The following is a 27,830-nucleotide window of genomic DNA, read 5'->3' as shown; positions in this document are numbered from 1 at the left end:
ACTTTGACAGCCACCTAAATATATATGGATATATAACGCCCTTTCACCCACTGTTCATCACCGATGTTGTCCTCATCTATATGTTTATGGATTTCAATTTCTTTTATTTAACATATTTTATGAGCGTTTTATGGCAATATTAATTTTTGTTTTCCGTTCTTACCCGTTGTTCCGTTGTTATTGTCGTCACGCCCCTTGATGAACATTAATTGGAGGGGGTTATATAGACAGAAGATCGCATACGAATATTAATACAAAATAAATCTAAATTGAAAGAGCCAACAGAAAAGGTCATAATGCCTTCGAGTATAAAGCCATTAGATTCCACTTTATACACAAGTATTAATTAAATTTTTTCTTAACCAGCAAATTAAAAATCATTACTGTACCAACAATTTATGGCAAGAATTTGTTTGTGATTTATTGCAGTTTTGCTGTCTTTGTGTTTGTGGAGGCGACATTTGTCAGAAATTTTCATCGAATTTATTAAATTATTATTTTGTTTATTTTTATTGACATGGCCTTTGATTGAATGCATTTTTGGCGCTTTGTTTTTGCATTCCGCAATTTGATTGGAATTTTTTTTTGTACTTTTCATTAAGAAATAACAATAAAAAGTGATTTTTTCGGTACTATATATATAACTATACACAGCATTTTATTGGTTTGGCAAGCCTTTGGCAAACATTTCGACATTTTTGGCTGCCAAGCAAAAATTGTTGAATAATTTTTTTGCTTCGATTTCTTTGCTGAGTTCTGCACTTCACTGTGTTAATTATATGCTGGATGTTTATAACAATTTTTTCCATCTCTTTGCGTGACTTTTTGTTTGGTTTTGTTTAGTTTGTTCTCTTTCTTCATTTGCGTTCGTTGAACTCGCTGGATTTATTCGGAGATTTCGGAGATATTGTCTTATTATTTGTATTTCTTGTATGTTTTGTCTTTTGCACGCGCCTCGTTCGTCTTTGATTTTTTCGAGGGCCCGACATAAAAAAATGCCAAAGTTGAGCGCTCCCATGAAATATTTTTGTTTTCATTGTGGCCGAAAATGTGAAAGTTGTCGACAATTTCGGTTTTTTACCGCCTTGCTTTCTTGTGAAGATCGGCGGAGGAATCGGATGAAAATGGTTATTAAGACTGGAACGAATGTGGCTGGTGAACTTTTGACATACAAATCGCGCGGTGGTTAAATAGGTGGGCTTTTTGATTTGGGCTTCACGAATACTTGATACAATTAATTTTAAATTTAAAATATCTAGTTGTTGTATCTTTACCAAAGTGGGCTTATTATCTTCAAAATTGGGCAAGTGGGTTTACTAAACTAATCCGGTTTCATTGTTAAATTTAACACGTGCCTATCGCCCACACAAATTAAATAAATTCAAAAGTCTAAAGCAGTGATTAAAGCGTTATGGTCAGTTTTCATTGAAGATATTCATCCTGCCTGCAATTTTAATCTGAAGCTTGTCACACTTGACTTCTTGTTTTGTTTTAACTTTGTTGGCCTTGCCTTGATCCCATTTATAGTTCTGGGAACTATTGCCATTTATTTGTCCTGCTCTGTGTTGCTTAATTATTTTCTATTTAATTGTATATTTAGCTTTATCTTTTCTATAAAATTATTTCTGCTTATCTCTGCATCCTTTCTTTCTCCAACTACTCTTTATTATTAATTCTTTCTCCGATTTCATTCACTGTTTGCCTCTGCCAAGCCAATTTTCTATGGCGTGCAATTTAATTTTTTTTGTGCAAAGTTATGCTCGTTGTAATTGCAAAAGTGACAATATCCGTGCTTCGTGCCTAGCTGCAAAGCTCAAAAAATAAAAAAGAAAAATTGAAAAAAATAGCAACAAAAGCGGCACGAAAAGTATGCCACAAAACGGATGCAATAAACACGCAGCCCAAAAGCCCGAGCCAAGTCATGAATGGCAAAGTGAAAATGGCAGTGCCAAAGCCGAAGCCAAATGGGCAGAAATTAGCAAAACGGAAAACGAGAAAATTCCAACGGCAACTGCGGAGATTTTCATAGAGAGAAAGAGATTTTCCAGCAGCGGAAAGATTTTATAAAAACTCAAGAAGAATGTATCCCCCAGATACACACGCACACACTGTATCCGCGCATAATTAAACGCTTAGCGGGTCACACAGATACAATTTTATAAATTGCACTCGTCTTGTTTATAGTTATCTTTCACCCAATTGTATATCTAAAATATTCAAAGTCACGTTGCCTTCGACAAACGATCTCCTCTGGAGTTTTCCCACGAACATTTTACCATCGGATTCCGAGTCCAACAAGTCCCACACACGATGTTTTCTGGGGGCCATAAAAAGCGTTCAAGATTTAGCCATATTCAACTCTTGTTGATGGATATTTTCGCAACTGACCTTGGGCTTGGCTTAAGTGGTTTCTGTTTTGGGGGTTTGGCTCGTGGATTTGCAAACTACGGATACAAAGATACCATAAATCTGTCTCAATAAGCGCTCTTTTAATAGTTCCATTTAGCGTTTGTTTCTTGGGAAATCTTTTCCTGCGAAATTAAATTATTTAAATTTATGTAGTCAATTGTTTGGTAGTATTATCTGTGTTTCTACGTGTAGCAAATTTAATTATTTGAAAATTCATTAGTTTAAGTGCTTTACTTAGTTTATATTATTGTACTTTGACTCTGTTGCTTAAAAACATTTGGTAATTATTTTATTGATCTATCTTAAAAAGTTTTTTAATCAAGCTAATCAATAAATCAAAAATCGTTATCAAAACTTTGTATGCTCAATTTTAATATATTCCCAAATTAAAAGAAATGTTAAATAAGCAAGTGTATTGCGTTCTTCATTTACACTTCATAAGTTTTCCATTACCATTTCTATTTAGTGTAATTTAAGTGCGAGCATAACTGTGGGTCCTTTGAGATATTCAAAGCAATAACAAGTTAAGCTTGCAAATTTTGCCAGCACTTTCAACAAAGGAATTTCTTTTATCTGCGCAACTTTTCCTATAAAGCTCACTGGTTGATCTCATTCAGCGATTTCCCCCGCTCCAAAACTAACTATTCAACTATCGCAGTACGCAGTTACAGTTTTTAGCAACTATTCCATGATTCTTTTTTTCTATTTTCCTGGGCGAAATGTGGAGCGGAGTGCATTACTCAGCCGGTCTTTTGTTTTGCATTTAGTCGAGTGGCGATGTGTGGGCGTAATCTCGAGGCATTGTCACTCAATGCCTCACTTAACGGCACTTAACGGCCAAATGCTCACAAAACACGAGCATAACGAAATTTGAACTGCATCCGTGAGATACGCGCTTGACAAAGGCACATAGATACGCGGACACAGATACAGGCGCAGATGCACTGCGCGCAAGTGGCTGCCGTCAATTACAACATTTGTGACAGTTGAAACTTTCAAATTAACCCACACAAACGACGATTTTGCGAATTTGCGAATTTGCTTATCGCACATGCAAAACATACGTATACGTTCACCAAAAACAAAAATGCTGCGACTTCGCTTTGCATCACCCAAAATATGCTTCCAGTACCTACCAAAAGTGTGGAATTTCTAAATACCTTTAAATTTAAAATGTCTATATATTTTTAGTTACTTACTTCTTAGTTATAATTCATTGTCTTTAACGATATTCCTGACAACTTTATTACTTGTAAATAATTTTATTAAACTTGTATAATGTATTCATATAAATAATAACAATAAACTGAAAAATTTTATACGATTTTTATGTTTTAAACCAACTTAATTTACGATTGGGACGAGCAAACTTCAAGCTTCAAAGATTAAACTTAAACTTTTGAGTAATTTTTATTCTTGAATGTTAAAACATAAATTTCTTTAATCTATTGTTATTTTTCTTTTAATCATTAATCATGAATTTGTATTTTCAAAATAAATCTTCTGCATAAAAAACTTGACTTTGAATACAAATTATCCAATCTAGAAGAGTACTTTAATACTTCTTCTGTTCAACAAAATAATACCCTGCCCGAAAAGCGTGAAGACGGAATACGAAACACTGTCCTCTCTTTGCATCAGCCAAAAGCACTGCCAACTGAAAAAAGCAGCCAAGAAGAAGTTGAAAAACCCGCCATGGCCATTGGAGGAGGCATTAGACGACTTCGAGTGGCAGCCAAGCGGCAACGAGTGACCCAAATACTTCAGCTCTAGCTTCAGCTCTGGCTTCTACTTCACAGATACAGATACAGATGCAGATGCAGATACGGGGGCAACTTTAGACTTGAGATTCAGATGCAAGACGTGGCTCGAGATACAGATACAAGTGCAGTTTTGTTCGTACTACCAACTGCAACTGCATCGTCAGCTAACGGTAAATGGCAAAACTGCGTCGGCTGCCAATGCAGTTAACCGCATTTCGCAGGCGTGTATCTAATAGATACATTTCGCATGCCGTGACTGCCACGCCTCCCGAGGCCCAGTCCGCCTCCCCACTTCACTTTTCGCATGCAGGCACGCACACATGACATTCTTTTCGCTTCGACTACGAAATTTCACAAAATTTAAGAGCTGCAAACCAATTTTGGTTGCCTTTTTCAGCTGCCTTTTTCCTTTTTTATTTTTTTTTTGTTCACCAAATGCAGTTGACACTTTAATGGGTTTTGGTTTGCTCTTTTTTCTCGCCTGCCAGTGGCAGTAAAACTATTTTTTAATTATTTCATTAGCAGGGCGATTTGCAGCGCACTTAACGAAAAAATAAAAAACAAAAAAAGAAAGGTAAAAGGAAAAGTCTGCTTTGGACATGTTGACAATAATACATATAAGGCAGCAACTTTAGCAGGTCTTTGAACTTGAATATAATTATGAAACTTAAGTTGGTCAACAAAATATAAACACCGCCAAAAGTAAAAGTTGATCTGCCAGGTGAGTCACTGACAAAAGATAAAGACGACTCATTCACACAACAAACTTTTATTTGCATATATGAAAGATGCGGAAGATTATTTTAATCAACAATAAAAAAGAGTAAATAATATTTTAAGTTATCTGTAAAGACAGTTTCCGTCTCAAAAAAGTTGTATATTTTTTTGCTTAAGAAACTAATTTTGCTTTCTTCCATAAAACAAAGTCATTAGATTTCTATATGTAGACTAAGATATTCCAAATTTTTCCTTAAAACTTGTTTTTCATTGCTATTTTATGAGTCAGAACGAAATTCAGGTTTTATGTTAATTGTTTCTCACAATTTGTGTTCTAACGAAATATATATTGATGGGGAATTTTTTGCTTAGTTCCAAAGACTTCATCCAAATAAATTCCCAGAATCTGTTAAAATTCGATTTGGTCTCAAACCGGACATACTAAGGTTGGGATTTGCAATAGAAATCGACAAAATTGGTTGGATGAATCATCGGTCTTGATTTATGAGACTTTATAGGTTCGATCCACTGACGCAGTCGATTCTACAAAGGTTTCTTTTAAGAACGGTCTTTACGAGAAGACTGTGCATTGTCGTCACATGTTTGGCGATAAGGTATTCCCCTCCATACATATATTTTCCCCCGAGCCACCTATTCATGAATGAACAAGGGGAGAAATAACAGAATGAGTAGGGGAAAACAAACGAAAGCAGAGTAAACATCAAAACGAACGTAAATTGAGGATGTGAGTCACTCGCTGAGGGGCAGCGGCATTTAAGTGAATTATATTTGGCGCACCAGTCGCTTCGCTTTTAATTTGCATCTTAAAGATACAGCACTTGCTGCAGATGCTGCTTAAGATACACAAACACAGTCACAAACAAACCGGCAGAAAAACAAACACTACAGTTGTCAATTTGCATTTTGCCTTCACGATTCTACGTGTTTGTGTGTAGTTGCATCCGCTTGTGTGGCCTGGCGTGTGGTTCACTTTTATCGATAAGAAATTAGTTGGACAAACAAAACGCCACCGGGAAAACTTCTCAGCTTAAAATGGCCTTGGGCCAGAAATTCTCTAGGAAATTTGTCGGAAAATTTACATAAATCATAATCAAGCATGTAAGCTTATTTAATATTCGCAATTATTAGCATTATCTTTGTCTGAGTAGCTTTTCACCTTCCGATGCCTAAAGGCCTATAAATTTAATAGACCTGGGAAATTTGACAGGCAAATAAACTTCATATTTTATATGAAGCTTCCAAATGGAAATTAATCTAATATTTATTGTTTGTTTTATTTAAATATTTAAATCAATAAATACTCAAACTATTTTCCCCTTTTCCCAACCATATCACCCACATTCAATTTTTTCCGACCATAATTGCAAGTCAAGTTAAAAAGAAAATTTCATAATTAGCGTTAATTGCTGCTTAGTTGTGCAAATAGAACTCAGGCCGAAAGAGAAAGTGGGAGGGAAAAGTGCGGGTGAATGCAGAGATGCAAAGGGGCTTTTCCCATTTTTTTAGCTGATGTAGCGGCTTTTTGTGACTCATCAAAGGCAAAATGCAAAAGAGTGCCAGACAAAAACAAAAACGAGCAGGAGGAAAGTGAACAGCCCGTGGGGAGACGGGAAAACCTCAAGTGACCGCCATTCCAGTCTCTCGCTTTTCCACGTTTTTTTCCCACCGCTCCGCTGGCGGCAAAAACTTGAAGTTAATGTGGAAAAGTGAATGGCCACCTGGCCCGACCATTGGATAATTTGTGGCAAGTGCTGCACCGCCACTCCCACATTTACGCCCCAAGTAAGTGAGTCAAAGACACACACCCAATAAAAATTCCAAAGAGCAGCAGCCCTCTAAACAACAACAAAAGCTCAAAATTACAAAAAAAAAAATATTAACAAATATCAATTGAAATTTACTCGGAAAAAAATCAACAATGCTGCAAAACAAACCAAAAGGGAGAAACGCTAAGTGAAAAAGATATCGCATAACGATTCGCTGAATTTCAGTTGGATTTTAATCAGATTTTCTGAGTTCGCTGACACGAATCAGCGGTGCAGGAATTATTGTTAAAAATTCAAAAAAATAAAGATTGTTATCGAAATTGTTTAACCAAACAAATGTTAAAACTGTTTACCAATTATATTTTGTATTAATAAAATTTGTTAAAATTGTTCATCATTAAATTTCTCTAAAATGTTAACTTAAAATTTGTATAAATAAATAATTTAATGACCGGAGGTTATATGTTTATTTATAAATTTATTTTTTTGGCATTGTTAAAGCTTTTTGTACGAATCAAGCTCGTTTGTCTTTAAATTCAATATACCTTCATTTATTAACTAAAAGCCAATTAATGTAAAATATAGCTAGGAAAATTTGTATTGTAAACAACAATTATATTACATTTATCTCGACTTTTAATATTTAATTTCGTAGAGCATTAAATGTTGTCATTTCTGGTGGTTTCCTAACTTATCCAAATGTTTTTTCTCGTTGTCTTGCTTATGGGTGCGGCGTGTGCCGGCTTTTAATTGAATTGAATTGAGCGTGGCCAGCAGACATGTGAGTCTTGAAATCCGCTTCATCCAAATGCTACAGATATAGATTCAGTTGGACTGAGATACCCTGAAACTCCAACAGACCGATAATCCCCGAGGTCTGCACTTTGCATGCGATTAGGGGGCGTTTGTGAAAATGCTTAGGGCGTGGACCTGCCAAAGTTGTTGACTTCGTCTTGGCCCATGGCCCTTTTGGTTTTGCGAAATGGAGAAAATGTTCTTTTCAGTCAGCAACAAGTGCCAAAAAGGCGAAACATTTTTGTCAGCTTGCAGTTTGCTGAATTAAATCAAGAAAAATTCAGAGACATGTTTGGCTATTACTGAAAAAAAATATATCTTTGTCTAAAAACATCGAATATGTAACCCTTTTGGGTTTTATTTCTGACAACTTTTTAGACTACGCCAACTCCTCTAATTCGTTCCCGTTTTACAGACCAATTTTTTCTTTGTGCATGCAAATTTATTTGCCATATTCCTTTGCACTCATTTCACTCAATTTTATTGTATCAAATTATTTCACTGAAGTGACATCATCATCGGCAGCATCTTCAACTTGAAGGAGCAGCATCTTCACCCTGACCTCGTAAAACTTTTGCCGCATTTTCGCACGTGGCCATAAAAAGGCCAAGCATGGAGGATTGGGGGAGGAAAGTGTGGAGTGGGCGTGGCCACTGCAGGACATGGGAATGCTTGCCAAGACCCCAGAGAGATGGACTTCTTCTTTCGGGCGTGAGGGAGAAATCCTCGCAAGGATTGCATAACTGCCAACGGCAAAAAAAAAGTCTGAGTCGAGCAAATAAAACTGAAACTTTTACGTCTGACCTTGTTGCACGGTCAGTTGCACACAAGCAAACTCCTTATGGGGCTTAATTGAATTTGAAATGGAATTTGTCACTTGCACTTACACTTCAGGTTGAAACCGTGCGTATACGTTATCATCGTTGATTGTTGCTTACCTGCAATAAAATAAAAAAACAGAAAACACATTATTAATAATGAAAGAACATTTTCTTTGGAAGAATTAAAATTATATATATATTTTGTAAAAGTAGAAATTAACATGGTTTGCAGGGCTTAAAGAGGGACTGAAAAAAAATTATTTATTCATAAACATCCTTTGGCTGCGTAAGCATATTGTTTTCATATTTTTAATTGTACATTTTATATTGTTCCTCATTTTGGCTTCACGTTCATATGGCGCCTGTTTTGCACAAAAGGCAACAGAGACGAAAAGCCGCAAATGTAATTGCCAACCACTGAAACAATGAAATTGTTTAAGTTCGAATGCTGAATACTCTTCTAACGGTATCAGTTGATTACATTTCCCTTTTAAATTTATCGACATATTAAGAAACAATATAAATCTATTACATTTTTAAAAATCAGTTATTAACTTACTTTTTGTCTCAATTTTCAATATAACATATTTAACGTAGAACTCAATTACATTAAACTACAATTATGTGCAAAGCAAAAATCGTAAATAACCAAAACAAACATATTCCGAGTGGAATATTTAAAATGCCACACAATAAATTCAGAATTACGGAAGGTGGTGCACATCAACACATATTTACATATTTAACTGGTTTATTTATTAATTTTTTGTAAACCAATTACTTAAATATGTTTTATTGATTTCAAACGAATGTTATTAAGAATATTAATAAAAAGTTTGAAAAATAATAAAAAAAACAATAAATGAAATGTCGAAGTAATAAATGATGGTTTTTATATATAAAATGTTTAGAAATTTTTGAAATTGTAAGCGACAACTAAAATATTTTTATCTACATAGTCTTGCATATCACCAAAAATATAATTTTGAACCCTTTAGTTTTCACGTCTTCGCATCTCCCAAAATTAAATTATATAAATAAAATGTATGGAAATTGTTCTGGACATTTAGTTTTTCGGCTAATGAGTCTGGGGATGGGCTGGCAAATTAATTGCATAATTTACGTTTCCAGCGTTTGTGCTGCGTGTTCCGCATGTGCGCCAAAAAAATGTACAAATTTCATGGGAACTACGGAGGAGATTTCGAATTTTCGGGGCGGACTAGAACCGAATGGAAATTTGGAGAAACAGCCAAACAGTTCTGTATTCAGCCTTTCAAGCGACACCATTTAGTATGAAAAACATATTTATTATTTTTTGGGATCCCTCCAGGCAACATTGGGATTTAATGCCATGTCGTTGTCTGTTCACATATAAGTGTGTATGCATTATTATGACGAGCCTCACAACATTTTGCGGTTTATGAGGCAGCTGGGCGTGGCGGAGTTTTTGCGTCTTCATTTGTTTGATTTTTTTTTTTGTGTTTTTTGGTAAGTGCCAGAGACATTTTCTGTTCTTTTTTTAAGACAACACACATCAGCATACAAGCAATAAATATTATTATATTTACCCAATAAATCCTTTGCCATGAAATTCTGTTTTATCTGGCTCTTTATTAATTCAGTTGTTTTTATGGAAAGCACTTAGGCCAACTACAAAAACTTATGATCCAAAATTAATTAAATGACAGGCCGGTAGATGATAAATTGACGCTTAAACGAGTTTCATAAATGCAATTATAATTCATTGAACAATATAAGACAAATAAACGGATAAGGATGTAAGTCCAAAAAAATGTACGCACTTTAAAACATTTATTGATACCATACCTTTAAATAGATTATTTTACTTTTTTAACTATGCTAATTTTATAAGCTCAAATGTTCTAGAGTTCAAGAATTTTAAATTGTAACTTCTTAACTTGTAATCAAGGAATACAAATGTTTTATCAAGACGTTTTTTTATGCCGACCAATATTGCTTTGAAACAGCTCTGGGTCTCATGAAAATATAATCATTTTGTGAAAACCTTTCACATTCAGCGGCAGGCCATAATAAAAGAATGCTTGGATATTTATCTGGAAACAAATTGGTACACTTAACAAGCTCGGCCAGTTGACCTTTTAACCCTTTCCACAGCGCCACAATTGACCCCCAGCAGGGAACATTAACCACTAAAATCCTCTTTCGACCACAAAAGTCACACAAACGACAAGCAAACAAAGGAGCGAGAAAAGGCCATGGGGAAAAAATTGTAACCGAGACTGTTGGCAATTTATTTGGCCCAGACTCTCGGCCATTCGAATGGCATCCAATCGAACGGAATCGAGTCCCATTTTTGGGGTGGTGGCAATGGCAATTACAACAATCATAACGTGACCCAAAACAAGCAACAATAAAACGACAAGGAAATTTTGATGGCAAACACAACAAGCGATATCGCAATCAATATAAATCTGCAGGCGCAGATACGACACGGTTGGGCATTCAGATACATATATGTATAGTCAGTAAGGGTCAGAATTTAAAGGCGGTGAAAGGTGCATTTATTGATGTTTGCTATCAGAGCTTGGTAACTGGGTTACCCAAATAAAGAATAATTTGTTTAATTTACTGAGTTATTATCAAGAAAGTATAAATCAAAATCATCAAGATAAAAATGTGTCAATGTGAAATCATAAATTCGTTCGATTTAAGTGGAAAATATCATTGAGGATTTTAAGTTATTGTTAAATATCATACAGCTAAAGAATTCTATTTTTAAATTTATATAAATATTATACCAATGTCGAATTCTACGTCTATGAAACGCTGACTTTATTTTCCAGCAAATAAAATATTTTTAATAAATGAAGCGCTCAAAAAAGTACAAAGAAAACGATGGGGACAACAAAAACCATAATAAAACAGTCTAAACAAAAAGCAAAAGGACTACAATCAAGAGTAACAAAAAGTTTAGGATTCGAAGGGAGAGTAGATAAAAAGGGAGCAGAAGAAGGGAGTCACATGAATGGCACTTAACTTGCCCAGAGATGGAAATGGCATAAGAATGGAAAACGGGTGAGGAAAATGGGGGGAAAATGTGGGAAAGCTGCTGGAAAGTTGGGGAGGGATGAAGTGGGCCTCGAGGCCAGAGAACCAGACTGTGAGAGATAGAGATGGAAGCGTTACAGTTACAATTTTAATGCGCATTGCATGTGTGTCCCCTGCCCCGCCCTCCATTTCAACCCATTTTTTCCGCCCCCCTTCTCCCCGCTTTTTCCCATCAAATGTAAGTTTCTGTTGTTTGATGCCAATTTTTTGCATTTGCTTCTTTGCCCTTCTCCCTTTCGTTTTTCGCTTGGCGTTTTTTTCGGGTGCTGTCCTAGGCGGTGCATCCCCTCCCCGAATTTTCACCCCACTTCCCGCCCGCTTTCCTTTCAGCTGCATTTGCCGGTTGTTGAACCCATTTTCTAGAAGCTTTTGCCGTCCATAAGTGGCCCTAGCCAACAGCAACAACTACCAGCCGCTGAACTGCAACAAAAGCAATACAAATCAAATGAAAGCTGCGCTGCTGCAGCTGCCTCTGCAATTTTTTTCATTGGGGCAAAAGAAAAATGCGGCGATATAAACAAAAATATTTTAAAAAACACACTATAATACTGCATAAAATGCGGTAATTAAATAAATTTCGATCATTTTAAATACATAAAGTCCAATATTTAACATATATTAAATTCCAAGCTTAAATAACTGTTTGATTAATTTCACACCGAACTTGAAAAATATATGGATAGATAAATATTTATATATACATGTATATATATTACACCATAAAATGAGGTATTATTTGGTGTTAATAGAAATTGTTGAATTAAAATAAAGCAGCTCAAAAAAAAAAAGAAGTTTAGTGTTTGCCAAATGTTAGTTAAGCAAAAAAAATGTTCAATTCCTTAACGTTAAGAAAAATACCCTCTTGTTTATTTAGCTTAAATTGTATCATATTGGGAATCCCCATATATGCCTTCCTTTATCTACAGTATAATCTTATCTAATCTTATTGACATTTTTCTTTAGTAAAGAGGCCTTCCCCATTTTCGTCGTTTATTGCCATGCACTGTTTTAAGACGAAATTTATTTGTTCGATACATATATTTTATAATTTTAATAGCCGTCGTCGGGCGGGCGACATTAGGCACCGCCTTCCTCAAAATCTCCCCCCCCTTTAAAATGTACCGCCCCCTGATGACCACCTACTGCCTCTGTCCAAGCGAAATGACAGCAGCAACTCATTAAAAAGCAATTAAAAGACTTTTTTGTTGTGCGGGACACAGGCGTCTACGGAGACACTCAATAGCCGCTGGCCATTCGCAAGGTCAACACGCACATAGTACGTACAAAAAAAAAATAAATATGTAAATGTGTAAATATATATGGGAATCTGTGTATATAGCCGATGTATTGTCTGGCGTGTGTCTGGCACGGCAGCGTTGAGGCCTGTGGCAAACAAAAACATATTACGCATACGCCACCGAAGGACACGCAAGGCAAGCAAACAAGAAGAAGGCGGCCGCAAAACAAGGACAAGATGGATGGGGGCAGGAACAGGGAGGCCAGAGCCCGATTCTTCGCCAGATATCAAGATATATGAAGGGTAAAATATATAGCAGAAGATATCAAATGAGTTACATGAGCTAAGATTCGAATGAAATGTTCAGGAACTATGGTAAACCACAAAAAATATTTAGGAATACAAACAGAAATACTGTTGTTTTTTAACCCCCTATCTAGACCATAAATAGTAGGTTTGAAATCTGATATCAATAACTGAAAAAGAAAATTTTTAAAATTATTTCAATTAACTATCTTAAAATTTGTGAGATTATAGCATCATAAATCTGTGCCAGTCTTGGAAAACTACCAACTTAAAAATTACAACCAAACACCGCAGCTAAGCACATAAATAAAAATTCCACCCCTTTTATTTAAAAAAAAAAAAACACAAACATACCAACAAAAAAAGAAAATGGTTCATTGTCATAAGCAAAAAAGATTCCACGACTTTTAAATTTTCAGTTTGTTTGTTTTTTGTTTGCGGCTAACGAAAAGTAGACAGAAATGGCCAAAACGTGTTGACAGTTTTCCCTGCTGCTGCTCCAGCTTCTTCAACTTCATCTACATTTTCCCCCTTAAGCATGTCCTTGAGCTAGAAAATTTATTGCCGCTTTAAGTTATTTTGTCATCCTGCATTATTTCGTTTAGTTTTCCTCGCTTTTTTTTCTGCGTTGATTTCTCCACATCGCTGTTTTTCTTATTGTGGGTACTCCTGCCACGCCCTGATTTCAATACGAAATTGCGCAATGTATTAAGAAAACATTTTCAAGCAATTTAAAGGCAATTTTCCCACTCTCACCCGGCTGAGGAGAAATTTATGCGAAATTGTTTTTTCCTTTTTTTTTTTTATTTCGATTCGCGCATTGTTCAAGATGGAGTGGAATTTATTTGGTCCCCGGCAGTGATTATTTGGCCAATATTGCGGCTTACCGCGGCTTACACTGGCTTGAAAAATGCGAGGGACAAAAGGTATATAAAAAGATATATCTCTGAAAGAGACTTTTTTGCTGGCCTATAAATTAAGCGTTAATAGACCTGGCTTTATTGGTCATGCAAATGTCAAATTGTTGAAATGGCAATAGCTCGACTTAAGTTCAGAAATTTAATTGGGTTGACAAAACATAACTATATTTAAGCCCAGCTTTATTAAATCACAATTGGAATTGTGTGCAATTTATTGTTTGAGATTTGTTCATTGTTTGTTATACATTTGTTTGTCGATGCATGTGGCACTCAAAGTTCAGGGTCATATTTACCGTTGGATTTGCCAAAAAAAATAATAACCGTAGTTGTACACAAGTACACAGGGGAAAAACTGGGAATAAACTTAACTTTCTTATAAAATTTCTAAATTTTTTTTTTTAAAAGGTATTAAACTTTACAACAAAATCAATTATAACATTTTCGTGGAACACTCAGTTAAAAGATTTTTAACCTTATCGTACAACAATTTTAGTATTTTAAATTATTTAAGTAATTAAAAATTATTTTATAAGAATTCTTTAAAGTACTCTAAATTTTTTTATTAACTAAAATTAATAATCAATAGAAAAGTTTGTATTCAAAGAATTTATTTTTCTAAAAATATGGATTAGTATTAGTACTTGTACAAACCATGTGAAATTCTCATTTGACACCCAAAAATACTGTTCCAGCTCTCGATTTTTGTTTTTTTTGTTTGTTTTTTTTTTTTTATTTTTTGTTGCCCCTTTGTTTGTGTTTGCCATGTGGGGCGCAAAGATTTTGCGCTTGAATATCAAACGCAGCAAAAGGGGGCGGGGCGGGAAAATCAATTACGTGTACGCGTCGCAAACGGAAGTGGCAGACTACGACAACAACACTGGCAACACCAGCAACACTAACAACACCAACAACAACATTGCCACTTTAAGCCGGAAATGTGCGACAACCACAAGAGCTGGACGGGATTAGGCTGCAGAGCAACTCGAGGGTCAAGCTCCACTCCACTCCCCAGATCTCTCGAACGAACACGTGCCTGACATTTCAATTAAATTGCCAAAAAATATCTATACGCTGGCAGATTTATACCCCGCACACACGCACCGAAACTTTAAGCCCGATAAATGCAAACGAATAAATTGCACTCCTTTGGCAAATCCTGAACAGCCAAAAAAAAATAAAAGTGCAAAAAACATATATGTGCATATATAAAGAAAATTGGGAAACAACTTCCGTTTGGTGAGAGTTGCATAAAAATGCGGATCAAAATGGAAAATTCTTTTAAGCCTCTGCCAAAAAAAAAGAATTTCCGCTTTTTAACAATTGCCATGAAAAAAAGGTTAAAAACGCAAGGGATTGATTCGGCATTTATATATGCTTCATATTTAATTTTTGAAGTAATGCCTTTTATTGTGTTAAACTAAACAATCATCGTAATTTTTTTGTATGAAAAGTTATAAAAATGTAAATATTGGTATGTATTTCAAGAAAGGAGTAATTATTACTTGATTGCTGACACTTCTTCCCGTATATATGAATGTATAAAATAAACCTTAAACAGACTAATAGTCTAAGTTGCCATAATGCAGAATTATGCTCGTGCTAATGAATCTAAGACATTTAAATCCCTGAACAATTTTCCTCTTCACAGAACGTAATGTTGGGGCAAAATTATATAACCGCCTGATAAACGCAGAGGTGGCTTGTATAACAAATTGCATATCAAACAGAGGCACTTGTGATATAAGTTAAAGCCACACACGTAGACTCAGCGCAGCTCAAACTGTGCAAATTGCAATTAGTGTCTCGTTGGGGGTGTGAGACATTGACTAAATGACGGATTGAGGAACTGACAGACTGGCGCACTGAGGAACCCGTGCCCAAATGATATAATTACGTTTCAATTAGTGCAGCAGTCTGGTGCCTCATGCCGCAAAACTTGCAACAAATTATATTAAATGAGGAAACCAGATGCAGGCAGGCGGAAATTCCAAAGGGGGATTTGGGGAAAGCCCATTAAGGCGGTGATAAACTGACATTGATAGTGGAGTAAATTTAAGCTCAAGTTCTCTCGGTTTGGTATACAAACAAATGTTCCTGCAGATACGAAAATTAATTAAACCCGGAGAGTGGGGGAGAAAATAAATAGATCTGCAAGCAAAAATATGGGTCAACACTCAAGAGTCAATATTGTTGACGGGGAGCGTTGACAGTTGGAGTTCATCACCAAAACTTAAAATATGAATATTTTGGAGCCACCAAAATTTATGCCACCTCATGTCGCCTTTCATCAAGCCCAACTTTTCCAAACTAAAAGCAATTTGTCATTGGGACTTTTGACAGCATCGTCGCTGTCATTAAACCCGCAGAGGAAACCTCCTAAAATAAATCCTCAAAAAAGAAACGCACAGGAAACTGGCAGTCGTGGGATAATGTTCCACTTCAAAGTGAGGCATAAAACTCGTCGCGAGATGGGCGAACTATTGGGGAACTCGAGTTTTGGCTAACCTTCGAATTTGGCATTAAATCCAACGAGCCAAGTCCGATGGGTATATGTGTATATGCAAATGCAATGGGTTATATTCCGTGGGCCAACAATAAAATCGAGCAAAAGCGAGGAAGCCAATAAATCTGTGCCGCCAAAGCGGCTCGTAAAAATGGACAAGTTTATGTGGGGTTAAGGGAGGTAAGGGGTTAAGACCAGCTGCCATTTATTCCGTATGCCGAAAAGCATCTCTTTTAGCCTTTTTACCTGTCGCCTGGCTGGCTGACTGCCTACAGTTTGACAGTCACTGACGAAAAGACATTTCATGCACTTTTTTTTTACGACGCACAGGAATTTCTGCTAGCTTAGAGCTTGTAATATGACATCACTTGCAAAATGGAAATGTTTGCTTATGCTTCACTGAACACAATTGTAGGGAGGAAGACGAGCGGGGAAATGCGCCTTGGAAAATCCTGGGAAAAACGTTTTATGTGCGAATAATAAGTAACAATCATTTGCGGATTCTATCAGCATTGTTTGCTCAAGTCCCATTGTCCTTTTCTCTGATTTGTATTACTTTGTGACACAGTTTCCATGGCTTTTATAAGCAGGTGCCTCCACTGCTCGAATTACTTCGCTTGCTCGTTTAACGTATTACTTTTGGTGTAAAAACATTTGCTCTATTTAATGTGAAAGAGGAAAGACGTATTTCCATTTGACAGCTCGTTTAACCTCGCAGTCTGGCATCTGTTAAGCATTAAATGTACGAAGACAAGCCGAAAAGTTCAAAGTTCACAGCTTGGCTTTCCCCGCTTCGCTCGTCTTTATATAATAAGTCTTAATAAGCCGAGGGCGTTCGATGTGCGGGTTAATTAAAAATTATTACCAAAGAGATTAACCGAAAAATGGTTGCCGGCGGGATGTATAATTATGGCTATATATTTATTGGTTTTCCACTCCCTCATGACTTTCCTCCCTGATTTCCCTGTTTGTTCTCATGGATTCTGATCTGTGGGACAAGTGTTGATATAACGCTTGAGTTCCCTTTCATATTCCTCTTATTTTTTGCTCTCCAGTTTCACTTGCTTATCCCAAGTTCATTGACTGTGTGTGCTCTTCATACTCAAGATGTTTGCTTTCCTTGTATTAATGAAAACATTATTTGTTAATAACCTCCAACAAAAAAAAAAGTTTAGGATAAATTGAGAAGAGGGTCAGAACAGCAATTGTCTCGACAAATAGTTGACACCGTAAATGATTTAAGTGTATACAAGTTATGAATGCATATTTTATCACTACTTTTGATTGATTCATAACTAATTTATAAAACGCAGTATAAAAAAAACGTGACCCAATTCAAAACCCCTTATCGTGTAAACAAAGTCTACGATTTGCGTTCTTTCATAAAATTAACATAACAATTTTTTTATAAAAAAACAGTATTAATATAAACCTACAGAAAGTGATAAGTCCCCAAAAGACTTTGCTACGTTCTTCGTTTTAATTTTATAAAAACGACGTCCTATAACATATCAAATTAGTTTTAAAACAAAATAATGTTAATAATAATCTACGAAGTGGACGAAACCGCAAAAGACTTTGTTATGTTCTTCCGTTAAAGATCGCTTCTAATATAACATAATATGGAAGCTGACCCAAATAAAACTTTCTTTAAAAGACGGCCTTCAGCCACGTGCCTTTATCAGCCTTCAATACCGATTCATTTCAATTTTTATATATGTATATTGCTCCCTTCAGTTTCTTCTTTGTTCTCATTTGGGCTGACCGCATGTGAGTCTGGGGTGCGGAAAAATAAAATAATAGGAATTATGTTGATTAGAGAGCTGGACTCGGCAATCAACACCATGAGGGCGACCCACTGGTCACTGCCACCCACTTCCCTGCCTTTTCTACAACATCTTCGGAACATACCCCAGAAATACTTCCATATCTACTCTGTTCAGCTAAATATTTTTTGCACGACTAGCAGGAGTAAAGGGAGTCAAACAAGAGCATGCTCAGCATTCTTATAATTATAACATGCTCAGCATCCACATCCATATCAATACAGTTGATGACGACCCGGGCGCAAATTCCATTAGAACACACAGGGGCAAGTGAGAAGAAGGGGTCTTCAGGGGTCTTGGGGAGTGGGCCCAAGTCTAAGGCCCAGCACGCACTCAGAGCCCATTTCCTCTGCAAGTTTATTCGATTAACAACAATCAGGCCAGGCCAAGCTAGAGCAGGGCAAAGTCGATTGGAGTTGAGGGAAAAGGCAAAACTCTCGGAGAAATCACTGCACCAAAATGATAACGAGCATCAGTAATAAGATTTCTGATTTTCATGTACAAAAATTAATTTTTCTAAGAATTTTTTTTTATTATAATATATTAAAAATTAGAATTCATGATCTAAAACTGTGGATTCTCCATCAATTAAATAATATAAATGGTTAAGCTTCATATTTTTTATGACTCTGGTTTATTACACAAATGTTATTCTCGAAACATTTCTTAAAAAAATCTTTATATTGCTAAGAAGACTTTATGATAATGATTTTATTGTTTAAATTTATTTTTGTAATATAAAAATTAAATCAACATTTTATTTTCAGAACAAAAGAACTTGAAGAGTTTAAGTCATCTCTTAAATTTATTTTTTTGCATCATGGAAATGTAATTCTCGCAGTGTTAAGTAAACGCCTTAAATTATGATTTTCTGTTTTCATTATAGGTGGCAATTATTTTCCCCCAGTGTCGGCATTTGGCAAATGAGCAAAGGAAGCTGGCAGGAGCGGAACAGAGGCCAAATAAGGGGCGAAAAAGGGGGCTGGGGACCTGGGGAAGGGGCTATGACGTGGAGGTAGAAAAGCCATTTACACTTCCCCGTAATTGTAAATTATGTGCAACTTAGTGGAGAGAATACTCCCAGCTCGCTGGCACTTTGCGTCGGGTCCTCGATGTTGACATCAAACTAAGTGACGGCGCTGCAAGGGTGGGCATTACTGGGTTAAGATGAGGTGTGTGTGTGTGTGGATAACTGCCAGCCTCACATGCAAATTCAATTAGCACACAGAGACAACTCACACAGCTTGCAGTCTAGTGTAAGTCAGGGAATTGAATTAGAAAATGCGCCAAAAAACAATCAAAAGAAACCAAAATTAAAGTCTGGTTCTCAAGTGGAAGAGTCGATCAATGGAGGCGCTTTGTTCAACCCCCCCGAAACCACAATTAAGGTTAATGACATTGATAAATTGAAAATGTTGGTTATCGAGGTTTCTGGGTTGCGCCAAACCTGATCAAATTCAATTATAATTTTTGCCAACACTCTCAGTTTGTCTGTCTTCATCTGATTCCTTCTCGAGTGACGCATTGCTGTTCTATTTCTGTACATTTTTCTCCCCACTGGATTGCCAGTCTTTTGGGCTTGGTTAGAATCGCAAAGCCAAGTTCCAGTCTGACTGCCTTTTATTCTATGGTCAGTTTTTGTTTGTGTGGGTGCTTGGAAAGTATCAAGCTAATGCCAAAACACAAATGCGAATTGCTTGTTATTAAGATAAGCTCCACGTATAGGGTGTTAATTTAATTATTTTTAAAATATGTTAGTTTATAAGATTAACATATTATTTACTATTTTTGGTTACGGTTTAAATAAATTTATTTACAACTGATTAGGAAATAAATAAACAAAAATAAGCCTTGTTTTCATTTAATTTATTTAGATCTAAGTATTTTCTTTTACTTTCTAAAAAATAAAAACTCTGCACCCTGTATAACGATTTCGATTTTTTTCCCCTCATATGCAAATCACGAGATGGGCGTACTTTGGTCGCTCTGCATGTACTAAGTATAAAGCCAACGGGAACTGGAACTTAAGCCGATGCTGAAACTGGATGCCATATCTATAAATATATACTCTACTTCACTCTGGATGCCGCCTTGTTGCTGTTGTTATGGAAATTCAAATAATTCCGAGTGCATTCAGTGTGAGCAGGAAAAGAGACGATTTCTAGCTAATTTGCTGCTTGATGATATTAAATGACTGGCGTTGTATAAAAAGGGGGTTTTTGGCGGGGGAAATGGGGTGGTACATTCTATGCCGGAGAGATAAATCAAATGCAAAGTTTACTTGTTGACTTTGCGGACGGTAGGGAACGGTGGTTTGAGGTTGAGGTTTTCTTCTCAGCAGATTTAAATGCCAAATGTATACAACTTACTGCAGGGGGTGATAGAAGGGGGGGAATGTGGGTGGGTGGGTGTCTTGGCCGTCAGATGAAAGTGAGCGACTAAGCTCTGAATGCGGCTTTCGTCTATTTTTAGCTAGCGAACTTTCCTCCCTTTTCACCCATTTTTGTTTGTTTGTCGCTTGCCAAGTTTTTTGGCAGCTTAAGAGCTCGGCGACTGCATCATCGTGGCGAAGGCTTAGCAAAGTATCTTTTGACGAATTGAGATACTTAGCCAAAGGATTACTTCAGCTGTAATTAGCTCCAGTAATAGAAGCTCAGATGCTTCGCCATTTTTAGTGATACTTTATTTTATTTCTTTAAAAACTGTGGTATTTGGTTACGCAAGTTGGCTGGGAAAGTAGCTACCATTACAATTTAATTAATTAAATGCGGGCAGAAATGGTTTGCATGTGCATTCCATTTCATCTATATGTGAAGATATTTAAATTCCTTTAAAAACTATATTTAATAGTACAATTATTTATGCCACACTTTCAAAGATTTCATAGATTGTAAAAAACAGCTCAAAATTGTAAAAAAATAAATGTATTTTCATGTAATTTTATATTGCTAGATAAGGTCGATTTTTTTGAAATATTTATATAATTAATGGAAGATTAATAGAGAATAATGGGATCTATTGTTAATTTTAATACAATTTATATTTGTTTCATGACGATTTTAAGTTTATCTTGTTGAAATTTCGTACATTAACGTAGTGCTGTTATTAACACACGCTTTTTCATAGGTTAATTCAAATTTAAAAACCCCATTCTGGACTCACCGTATTCCGTGGACATGGCGCACATGGGCTGGTGGTGGTGCGGATGTGGGTGGTGCGGATGCTGCGGACAGATGCCTTCGTGCGGATGCGGTGCAATGTAGTATTCCGGCGGATAAAATTCGCCAGGATACTGGATGTACAGCTGGCCCGGTGGCAATGGGGCGATGCCATTTGTTCCGTTGCTCAGGCCGTTGTTGTTTCCCTGACCCCCCGAGCCGCCGCTGCCGCTGGAAAGGCTGCTCACGCTGCTGGCGGAGGAGCCACCGCCCCCGCCTCCGTTGGGCGAGACACCACCACCCCCAGTCCCATGACCGTTCTCGTGGGGTGGCGGTAGATTCGGGGGCAGTGGCGGCGGCAGTGGGGCGTGGTGCAGGGCGTGCGGCGGCGGCGGCAGGTGGTGGTGGTGCTGCATGGCCGCCATCAGGGCCAGCTGCTGCTGTGGGTGGTGCAGGGCGCAGACGGGCGGCACAATCTGGGCGCCCTGCGGCGGCGTAGCGGTCTGTTGCAACAGGGGCGGAGACGCGGGCAGCGAGCAATTCGATGAACCGCCATCCGAGGGCGAGTGTTGCTGCTGTTGCTGCGGGGCATGGGCATGTTGCTGCTGCACATGCTGCTGTTGCTGTGACTGTTGCTGTTGCTGTTGCTGCACCACCAAGTGCTGCTGCGGTGCCGGCAACATCACCATGGTGCAGGCGGGCGAGGCCGGATTGCTATTCAAACTGGTCGTTGAAGAGGTTGTCGACGAGCAACTGCCACCCGCATTATTGTTGCTAGTTATTGTTCCGTTGGTGTTGCTTATGCTGCTGTTGCTTATGTTGCCGTTGTTGTTGCTGCTGCTGCTGTGTTGCTCTGCAACATTCAGTCGCACCATGGTATTCCGTATTCAAACTCTGCTGTCTGCCAAGTTTTGCTTAGGCAACTTTCAGCATTTTTCAATTTTATTATTACTCGTTTCTTTGACTATCTGCAAGAGAGCACAGTGTTTGCCTTAAATTAATAGTTTCACGCGGTGGTGGAGGGGCTTTTTGCCTCTCGGTAACCAATCCAAAAACGTTATCATTTCTTTGCTGCGATAAGAGCGGAGAAAAAATAATTCACCCACACCCTAGCCTTTACCCAAGGTTATCGGAAGAGTTTTCTCAGAATTCTACGTCTCAGTTTTCCAAGAAATCATAGACAAAGCTGATAAGCTCATTTTATTGACTCTTAAAGATTATTATAAAAGCATCGACTTATAGTAGATCATAGCGATCATTTCTATGGATGGTTTTTAAAATGAATAAATATTTCTGAGCGATAGGAATCTCCTTTGAAATATAATAATTTTCAGCTTTGAAATCTTTTAAATAAGTTGACCCAATTTTATTGTTAAGGTATACACAGACCACCCGCAATGTCAACACATGTTTCGTGACTTTAATGCATATAAAACCAAATATTTATAGAGCAAAGATCAATGACGAAAGACTTCCGTTCCACATACAATTTCCAAGAATATCAACGATAACATGAAAGATGAATATTTTCAATGAAAACTAGTGCGAAAATAAATCAAGTTGAAATTATCTTTCCAAACTGTTGACAGCCTAGCAGGCCCACGACAATTGTTGTTTTTCGTGTTGCCTCTGCTCAGCCAAACAATTGCAAATTGTAAGCAGAATTGCGCATTGTGTCAATTTGACAAATAATTGAAATATTTTCACAAAAGGCACAAACTAAACGACAAAGAGTGTGGGAAAAGTGAGGGGAAATGAGGGGGTTGTGAGCTGGGGAACACTACCCACATGCATTCATACAAAAAAAAATAGCGACAGAGATAAGAGTGAAAATAGCTAATAAGGACAAAAAAAACAACAAATAGTACAGCAGCGGGCACTTAAATGAAACCCCGCAAATAGCAAATAACAAACAAAAAAGTGAGGACAAAACACGAAACAAAAAGACGAATCAGTAGAACAAAACAACAACGGCAAAATTAAAACGTAAGCGTGTCTTAATCGTTCGATTTGGCATTCCCCAGCTCTCTTCTAGACACTGGAAAAAATCAGTTTGAAAAAATCTATATATATTTAAAAAATGGTTTGAAATATTTGTACATTAAAACTGCTTTATAAATAAGTCGTATAAATCTTTAACATTATGAGAATCGGAATTTAACAATCACTTTCAGATACCAAATGTTCAAGCTTAAAAGTCTTTTAAATTTACAAATTAATAAGAAAAACAAAATTTTGATGTTTTTTCTCAGTGTCCTCTCTTTTCATCGGCCTCTCACTTTTCAAAGGGTAAGTTGCACCCTTTTTTTTGTCTGTAACGAAATTTGATGCCTGCGCTTTGTTGTTGGGTGTTTTCATTTAGCTGTTAATGCAGCTTTACTTTAATGGGTTTCTTTTTTGGCCCTTTCGCTCGTTACGTCTGTCCGCATTTATCGCACCTTCCACCAACAACTGACAACTGGCCGAACACTTTTTTTTTTGACAAAGGTGTTGGGTGTTGCATATCTGGGTAGTGAAATAAGAGGGGGTCAGTGAACCCCATTAGCCGGCAAAAATCATTTCCATTTCGGGGAGCATTGACTTTCGGCGAGAATCATCGCAGAAATACGAAAGGCATGTGAAAAATGAAGGAAATGCATTCCATTAAAAATACACAATGGACCGAAGAATGCCAAATGGTGTTGAAGTGCAGGAGATAACAAATGTCTTTAAAAAACAAACAACAAAATTGTTTGAAGCTGACAAAGAGTCTAATCATTGTATCCATGTCTGGTTGCTAAATATATTTATGAAATTTATATTCTGTGTAAATTTGTATATATATAATGACTAAAACAAATATTGAATCTTTAAGTCTTGAACCCAGTTGGCTTATTTATTATTTAAGAAGCTTAAATCTTTAACATTTTATGCATGTGTTCGTTCTTTAAAAACTAATATTTTACGTTCTTAATTTATTGAGAAAGCCACATTTTCTGTAAATAAATTTCTTGAATTTTCATACACAAGTTGGTAAAGTTTTAATTGCCTATGATTTACAAGCTTCGGCACTATGTCCCCGCAACCACTGCTACTCCCTATCCCGGAATTCCGTGGTAACTGCTTAAAGATACTTCTGAAAGCCACTCCAACTGAAGATTGCTATCTGAATGGAGTTACCAAGTTTTCAGACCCCCTCCAACTTGCCAGACATTATCATGAACTAGAAGTAGAACAATCTGTTTGTGCTTAGGAATTTCCATTGCAAATGCTTTGCGTGGGCTGCATTCTAATTGATTTAGTGCGTCTGCAGCGGCAGCAATTACCACCAAACAGTTGTTGTTGCATAATGCTGTGGGCCAAAAAGAAGTGGCAGAAGAACCTGGCCAAGAAGTAGAAGAGAAGCCAAAGAGGAGGAGGCTCTGCAGTCACAACAACAGAGTGAATGAAGTGCGACTGTTGTCACCTGTCTCAATATGCACTCTCGTACCTGTCTCAAGTACTCCCGGAGACCTCGCTCTTTCTCTTTCACTCCCCTTACCCCTCTCTCTCTCCCACCGAAGACCCTCACCTGCCCACAGTTCACACCTTTACACACACACACATACACACACCCCAACTACACGGACACAAGAATGTCAAATGTTAATTCAATTGGTAATGGTTAAATTTACATTAAAAATTAACTTATTTTCTATGCTTCGTTTTTTTCTGTTCCATTTACCATCAACCTTTTTTAAAAGTAAAAAAAAGAATATTAAATAAATTGTAAGTGATTAATTTTAATGGAAACTTTCCTTTTGTTTCAAAAACTTACAAATAATTGTGAAAGCTTTATTTAATATAATAATTTTACCTATATAAACTTTAACAAATTTTCATTCATTTTTTTAGTTTTTATGACAATGTTCTGTGATTTTTGTTTTGTTTACTATTTTTTTGAGTGTTGCAGACAATGAGACACGCACCTCCAGCGCTGACGTTGACGTCGACGGCAGACAGCCAGGTGAGCTGAGGTGAGGTGAGGGGGCGGGACTGACTGAGACGGAGGACACCACGCGGAAATCTACGCAGCTTAGCATTCTGCTTCTTTCTGCTTTTGTTTTTGTTTGGTTTTTTTCGCTATATTAAATGGCAGACAGATGAAGAGGAGACATTTGTAGACTTTTTTTCTTAACACCCGCCGCATTTGTGTCAAAAGTGTCTAGACCGGCTTCAGGTGGTAACTGAGTGAAAACTTGCCCCCGGGTTTTTATTTTGTCAGGAGTGGGTGGGTGGGCGTGTCGAGGCCACTCAACGGCAACGCATTTGCGACACGTTGAGCGTCTTGATGAGGCCATTTGTTGGAGTATCGGAGGAGTACCTATCCCCCCAAGACTGCACTCCACCCACTCAACCCCCCTCCCTACCCCTTTGGCAGGTAAGCCGCATCGTATCCGAGGTGTCAACGGAATCTGAACGTGTCGTCAGATCCGCCGCTGCCAAGGTGTCAAATGTCTAATGAATTATTGAGCAGCTATCCAGAGAATGTGCTGCAGCCAAATGGCAGAAAGTCGTGATGTGGCTCAAAAGTCACTCGAAAGAATCGAAAACTGCTGAAGGAAGCTTAAGATAGGGATATAAAAAAGACACTTTGGAAAACAAAACGAACTGCTTTAAGCCGTTTTTTATAAAAATAAAGAAATAGGCTCAAAATAGTTAAAATGAACATATTTCATTTGCAAAAGAGGTACAACATATATTCTGATTTAAAAAAGCTCGTTTTGTAAAAGTTAAATAAAAACATTTGTCAGCCAATAGCTGGCGACCATATATTAAAGTCAAAGAAACCACTAATAAAAAACCCCTTTAGGTTAACTTTATTCCCCCTGTCACGCATAACAATTACCTTTAATGAACCTTTTCCAAGTTCAGAATTGCCTTAAAAAGTAAATGAAATTAGCATTTTTTCGAGCTCCAAGAAGTTAGTGGAAGTGCTAAATATTCAGGGCTTTTCTTTTTGGGCCAAGTCAACACTTTCCCATTCACAGAAGCCGAAGACAAAGCCATTCTGCTCCCACTGCCGATTCTTCTTGGCATTTCTTCGGCGGTGCAGCTTAACAAATGGCTTACTTTGTGTGCAAATAGCAATGGAGCAGAGGCAATTTTTCTAACGGTAATTTCTAACATTTACCTAGTTACCGTTAATAGACAACTTGGCCAAGTTGGCGAGAGCCAAGACATGGAAAAATGTCTGAAAAAAGGGGCAACCAAAAGGGGGGTAAAACTGCAGTCAATGGCGGCCATTTCACAGCTTTCTTTCTTTGTGCGCTCGAGTGCGTCGTGTCTGGAAAATTCTCCCGGGGCGGAAAAGGGGGAAGTTGTGGAAAATGCCTTGGTGCGTTTTATGTCGTGGCACATTTTCCCTGACCAAGCTCAATGGCTGGTTATTGGTTCCGTTTAGAATGGTTTCTGGTTCAAAAAACCCCCATTCAGGCCAGCCAGCCACCGGCAAATTGCCACCTGCAACATGTACCATGCCTCACATGCTGCCGCACCACTTAATTGCATAAGTCTCCCAAATACCTCAATAATTTCCCGACAATCTTTTTCAAAAACATCCGAAAAAAACACTAGACAACATTTTTCCATAAGCAACAAATTTACAAATAACAACCAACAACCTGTTGTTTTTGGCCAGCTTCTTCGTATAATTACAGACACACACTATGGTAATGATTTCGTTTTTTCGGTATTTCTGGTTATTGTTTGCATTTTTCGCTGTTGCTTTTTTTATCTTCGGTTACATAAGGCAACGTAATAAAAACAATGAAACTACAATTTGTGGCAGCGTTGGCGGCTAATTACTGTTATTGCATAAAGACAACATTTTTTTTGTGGCTCCGTGTGGCATGTGAGCAGGTTGATGACTCAGTTTTTGGTGGAGATGCAGATTTTTCATGAAAATACCTGTGAGATTGCAGCCAAATAAGAGTTAATTGAGTTGTACATTTTTGTGATAATAGTTACATTTAAAAAAATCTAGAAACATTTTTTTAAACACTAAGGAGCATTAAAGATAAAGTGATAAGCAACCACAATCCAAACAATTCATGGCTTTGCATTTACCAATTGCTTTGGCCACTTTCCGATCCACACATATTCCCACACGTCCATTAGTCAGGGTTGAAGGACCCCGCTAATTAAAATGTTCCCAAATGCCAAGGATATCTGTCCGCATCTACAATGGTATATCAGAAAATGCATGTTTAACACGCCCAGTGGCATGCAAAAATAATCCGAATACGTAGTGCGATAGCGGGGAAAACCCCCGGGTGTGGAAAATACTGGAGGAAGATAGACACACATGCAATGCGGTTTTTCAATTTCCCCGATAACTAACTAACCCAGGGGCGTTGGTCGGGGGGGCGTGGCTTGGCGTTGAAAGGGGCATGTAAGCCACACAAATGACTAAATGAACGCCCTTGGACCCACCACCAAAATTTTATGCGGGTGCAGGCATCGCATTATGACAATGCC

At 37.3% G+C, this 27,830-nt stretch overlaps 1 protein-coding gene across 4 annotated transcripts in view; it reads right to left on the bottom strand.

Annotated features, from left to right (window-relative positions):
• The window catches only part of LOC108150452 (fibronectin type-III domain-containing protein 3A), a 114,913-nt gene that overhangs the window by 22,291 nt on the left and 64,792 nt on the right, over positions 1-27,830 (bottom strand). For 2 of the 4 annotated variants that reach the window (XM_017278614.2, XM_017278613.2), the window contains exons 2-3: positions 21,337-22,300; positions 8,359-8,409 (exon numbers count right to left, since the gene is read on the bottom strand). The exons of 1 other annotated variant lie outside the window; for it this stretch is intronic. In XM_017278614.2, the coding sequence (XP_017134103.1) occupies positions 8,359-8,409; positions 21,337-22,207 (922 nt within the window). In that variant the 5' untranslated portion in view covers positions 22,208-22,300. The remainder of the gene's footprint in view (positions 1-8,358; positions 8,410-21,336; positions 22,301-27,830) is intronic. One more of the 4 variants, XM_017278615.2, reaches the window with a different exon arrangement.

The sequence above is a fragment of the Drosophila elegans genome, unplaced genomic scaffold, assembly GCF_018152505.1.
Source record: "Drosophila elegans isolate 14027-0461.03 unplaced genomic scaffold, ASM1815250v1 contig_814, whole genome shotgun sequence".
NCBI lineage: Eukaryota > Metazoa > Arthropoda > Insecta > Diptera > Drosophilidae > Drosophila > Drosophila elegans.
Note: the sequence above shows the minus strand (reverse complement) of the source record. Positions and strands in the feature narration are given on the sequence as shown.